At 38.4% G+C, this 5587-nt stretch overlaps 1 protein-coding gene across 1 annotated transcript; it reads right to left on the reverse strand.

Moving 5' to 3' along the window:
* Positions 1 to 424: 424 nt before the first annotated feature.
* On the reverse strand, positions 425 to 5205 carry LOC18052961 (probable metal-nicotianamine transporter YSL6). Its single transcript, XM_006446966.2, has 7 exons — positions 4516 to 5205; positions 3774 to 3946; positions 3216 to 3313; positions 2685 to 2822; positions 2091 to 2280; positions 1742 to 1874; positions 425 to 1494 (listed from the first exon to the last, which is right to left on the reverse strand). The coding sequence occupies exons 1-7, from the start codon at positions 4868 to 4870 to the stop codon at positions 560 to 562; spliced, it is 2022 nt and encodes a 673-aa protein (XP_006447029.1). The 5' UTR covers positions 4871 to 5205; the 3' UTR covers positions 425 to 559.
* Between the last annotated feature and the right edge of the window lie 382 nt (positions 5206 to 5587).

Here is a 5587-nt window from a genome sequence, read left to right on the forward strand (position 1 = left end):
CCTAGCTTTAATGCTTTTCATTTGCAACTTTAGACATATGATGTTTACTTGGCTTTGGAACCGTTTCCTACATTTCCGGAACAAAGCCAAGGGGCTTCAACAGCAAGAAAGGAAGGGCATCGGGCAAGTAGGCACGTGTAAAAGAACAAGCTTGATCTTGGGACACAAAAAATTTTGTTTGGGTCCGTTTAAACAAACCTTCAATGCTTAATTCACAATCTGCAGCAACAATCAATTAATAGTGTAGCCATGATGTAAATATGCAGATATCGATCCTACTCATCTGAGCCAAGTTCATCTCTTCTTAATGTGGCTTGACAACTGTTATTCATTCTTGTCGTCATGGACAGGCGTTCATCTATTCTTGATGTGGCTTGACAACTGTTCTTCATTCTTGTCGTCATGGACAGGCCTTGCGCGTGTATGATAATGAATAGATGTTCTGAAATTCCACATCAAGATACACTACAACGTACATATTTACATAAATAATCCAGTTCACACAAACTGATAGAACAAGTACAACAACATGGCCTAAAGGGTTTCCCAGTTTCCCTGGTCAGCTACCGACAGCAGGCCCAAAGTACATGCAAACGGGTGGATTGACCCTGAAAATTGAGAGGATTGCAGATGGTATTGTCCAAATACCATCCCCACATATTAGACCCGATGCAACTGCCCCTGCATAATCCTCAGAATCCTTTCGATTGACTAGCTCCCATATGAATAATATCACCGTCCCAACAAACATGTCAATTGCAAAGTACGCTCCAATGTAAAATGGGACTGCCATTGCCATGGGAACAGGAATGAACTGTGAGATTTTTGTCGGAGTTGCATCCCTTAGAAGATTTATAACCAGAGCAGCCACGAAAAACCCACAACATAAGGCCAGGCAGTGCTTGGGAAGCTCCGAAAATCCTTCGATGCCGAGAATGGCCATTTCTCTGAATATGACAGCATATGGTGCTTTGTACGGACCATCAGGTGACCCAATGTCAAAAGCAGTCCAGTACATCCAGAATGTGAGTGGGGCTATGACACAACCCATGGCTGTTCCTAGCAACTGGCTAACAAACATAGACTTGGCTGATGACAGAGTGAGGTATCCTGTCTTAAAATCCTGCATAAGATCAGCTGCAGTGGAGACAATGGACATCATAACCCCACAAGCTGCTAACCCAGCAATAACCCCACCATCGGTGCCAACCAGAGATGCAATGATGAAAAGGCCAATCTTTCCATAAGTTGAAGCCAAGTTCCAGTCTGTAAGTCCCGTGCCATAAGAGTTGCAGAAGGCTAGAGCTGGGGCAATAAGGTATGAGCAGAGAACTAAGTACCACTTGAGAGGTGGAAAGATGGTGGGAATTGTTGCTGTTGATATAGCTGCCAGACCCACATATCCAGAAGCAGCAAACCAGGTAGGTATCCCGTCTTTTAGAAACACAATCTCTCTTTTTTTCTGCTCCAGAAGCAATTTGGAAGTCTCAGTATCTGCCAAAGCATATGCAAGCATAATGATTATCTGTTTTAACTTCTGAACAAATATCAACAACAGAAATCTAACACAATTAAACAATCAAATTGGTTGAATCAGGCAGAAGTTTTGTTTGGGAAAAAAAAAAATTATAACTGGCTGTCAGAAGCTGAAACACTGGGTGCAAATGGTGAGCAGAACTATCTACCAAAATTCACAGATTCATCAAGATTTCACAGATAACGAAGGAACATGTATCCCCACCTTGAATGTCATTGACAAATGGAAGTTTGCTATCTTTGGTGCTTCTGTTCCACATTTCCTTAACAGTTATAGTGATTATCTTTATCAGATTGTAAAGACCATCCCCAAGGATAAGGGAAATAGCTATGAATACCTGCAAAAAAAAAAAAAAACAATTGCAGAAAAAGTAGCTTTAGAGCAGCCAAACAAGAGGAGACTGCTTTGCCAATGCAGAAGTGCAAGAAATAGAGAGATCCAAAACAGAGTAAATGCTTACAGACAATGAAAAAGCAACCTAGGAAAAAGTAAAATACACATAAACAGTAACAGAATTGGATTAGAGGCAATGAAAATGTCTGATTCACCTTACCTTATACCCATAAAGACCTTTAAAATCATTGCTACCAAGGTCAGCTGGATACCAGTCACCAGCATGTTGGGAGATGAAGGGCCAAAGAAAACCCCATGATATGATGGCCCCAAGAAGAACTGAACAGTTGACAATGTGAGGGCAAATAAGACCGCATCCAACATAAGTTGGACTGAAGTCAAAATAAAACCTGTATTTAAAAAAAAGCAACAATATTTAGAATCCCAGGACATCACCAAATAGATAAGATATGCACAAATTTTGACTAATTCACCAGAGAATGAATATTTGAAAGATAATACAAACAACACTTGAGGTAATGGGTATACTCTCTCTCTCTCTCTCTCTTATTTATTTTACTAAAGAACAGTTTTTCTTCATATGGTACCCATATCTGAGTACAGATATTCCATATGAAAACAAATAGACATTTAGGCTAGATCACATTGCTACTGTATCACATAATGGAGTGAAAATTGAGCAAAATAGGACAAAGAAGAAACAAACAAAGGTAATATGAATATGCAATAATAGCACAAATGAAATATAGAGAGAGAGAGAAGTGTGAGGAAAGTAAACCAAATAGATCCTTACGTGTTTTTAAATAGAGTCAAACCAAAGCTCGGAAAATTATCAAATCCACATGAATTCCCAACACCACTGAAGAACCACTTAAAGCAGCTCCAGAAAAAACTTATGCTCAAATATTTTCCAAGGCACCTGACTTGCTTCCTGAAATAACAAAAGAGTAGTAATTAGGAAGAAAGCAATCATTTTATTTTTCTCTTTATTTTAAGGTTCGGTAGGTGGTGAGAGAAGGCTTCAACTTTCCAATAAACATACAACATACCGAAGACTATAACAAACACAACTAAGGGGAAAGTAAGAAGCCATCAATAATTAGCGGGCACTACTTTTTGAAAATTGATAAATATCATGGACTTCCTGTAAGCAAGGATTGTGACACACATTAAAAATTCTTCTTAACTGGACCCTACAAAGTCATTCAATGATCCTTGCAGCCGGACATAACTATTTTAGTAACTATCCCCCATAGTTTTACATAAATTGGAAGTATATCACGACCTAAAAAATAATGAAGAGCATCATGTGAGTAACAAATACCCGGCAAGCTCTGCTCCAGTGTTGGTGTGAAAGCTATTAATTAACATTGCCGTGGCTGTTCCACTGGGATATGTAAGTTTATAATCCAAGATCATAACCTGATACAACACCGATGAAAAGAATGAGAAGTTAATACCCAAGAGGATAAAAAGGCCAATCATGGTGGTGAATCAACATGCTGAGACTGTAATAACATGTTTAAACGGTACTAATATACCAAAATTTATCCAATTTCAATTTCTTATAATAGTTAAAATCAGTTACAACATTTCCCAGGGTAAAAATCCTTTTCACCCAACAAGTCTAATATCATGGGTATAAACAAAGAAAAGAATAGAATAAACTAGATTAAGTCAAACATAGCAGGAAATAATTATAATTAAATGATTGAAAAAGTATGCATGACTGAGTGTATGACTTCCAGAATACAAACAGCTAACAAACTGGACTTCCACTTCAATCCAAACTTATGTTTAGCATTTATAAAAGCATTTTACCATGGTAAGCACTACTAGCAACACTAACGGTGTTGATAATGAAAGTGACAGTGGAAACTACCTTACGGAGTGGAACAAGACTGAAAAGTCCAAGGAAACTGACAACTACTACAAAACCAATCATCCAACCCAACCCTGGGTTCTTGACATCTTCTGCCCGGTTACCAGGGTAATCAGCACCAATTAGTTGATATGTTCTTTCATCCATTGCAAGCAAAGATGAACCGAATCCCCCTGATGGAAGTTGCGTATCCATAATCACATCAAACTCAAGAAGTTCAATAACCAAAAATATAAAATGCAAACAAAAAGACATAGGGTCCATTGAGCCATAGCCCTAACGTGTTTAACACTTGAGGCTGCAACTTGGAAGTTAAGAATGATTTTACCCTTCAGTTGTTTGATGAAAAACTCATATTATTTTTACTATTTTTGTTAAAATTATTAATTGAAAATCCTATTTACCAAAAACTATCGCCTTTTATTTCACAAGTTGAGCTTCTGTTTCACAGCAGTTGCGGCTTGTAAGCCACAGAATCAATTCCTCGAATCGGTCAACGAGTAAACAGATAGAGAAACTCGCGGGTGCATTAAGAAGTACTTTTTTGTCCAAAATGTTTGAAGAGGTACAATTCTACAAGAGCATCTAAAGTCGTTTTCCACTATACGATCTTAAAGCTCCATCTCAAGAAGCACCAATCAAAGACTCCCCTTTTATGACTTTTTTGAGAATCAAACGCAAGTACAAACACCGGTAAATGATTAATTGATTAATAAACACATATTAATTGACTAATCATTACCGCTAAAAGCGAGGCCATAACAAGCTACCACACAAGTTTGAATGACGGTGTTCTCTTGTCTCGTAAAAGGCTTAATCGAAAACCCTAGCTTCGACAAGAAGCTCGTCCACGACTTCACGAGGAAGAAGCCTAACAGTCCCGCGGCAACGTTGAGCGACGGAATAATTCCGACCGTCAGATTGAGCTTGTGCGTGATGATGCAGAAGAGCGTCCCCATAATCGCGCTCGCCACCAGCCCTCTGATCGTTATCTGATCCTTCCATTCCGGAATCGGCTGATCCGCTTCCTCCTCCTCGTCATTAACGGCCGCGATCTTCTCAATCAACGGCTCTGACACTTCTACTTCGGTTCCCATGATTTGAAGATTCCGTTTTGGTTTCTCCTTCTAAATGTTACGACTGTTCGAGGGTATACTACCGGCGGATACACGTGTTTTTAGGAATGCTATGGGATTTGCGTTTTTGCAAATAAGGGCATATTTGTTCTATTTTTAACAAATGGGTCCCTAACCCCTAAATAATTTGATCCTTTCAGCTTCAGACAGACGGCAGACCAATTTCTTCACGGCATAAAATATGTGAAAGTACGTACAATTAAGCATTAATACGTTATTGCTCCCCTTTGCATTGGGGTGTGGTGTGTGGATGAGACAGCCAGCAAGCTCTCTAGATGATTGCGTTGAGCACTTCGATGTAAAATACCGACCTTTTAGTTAGCTGGTCGAGTGAGAGTTTGACACGTGTTACCCGCGGGAATTGCAGTGATCAGTTTTCGTCGTTTTTACAGTTATTCGATTATGCCTTTGTGGCAATGGGACGCAGCCAAGTAGAAGTAATGTTTTTTTTTTTTAATTCAAATTATAAATAATTCTGATATTTTTATCTTGAGTAATAATGCTATCTACTTCAGGAAAAAAAGAAAGTGCAATAATGTTATCAATTATTGTAAAAAAAAATAATATTATCAATTGAAATAATAGATATATATATATTTTTATGGTCAACATAGCAAAAAATATAAAAAAAAAATACTAGCATTCTAGGTGATATTACTCATCACGATGCGGAGCAGT

This window comes from Citrus clementina, unplaced genomic scaffold (assembly GCF_000493195.1).
Source record: "Citrus clementina cultivar Clemenules unplaced genomic scaffold, Citrus_clementina_v1.0 scaffold_2, whole genome shotgun sequence".
Taxonomy (NCBI): Eukaryota; Viridiplantae; Streptophyta; class Magnoliopsida; order Sapindales; family Rutaceae; genus Citrus; species Citrus x clementina.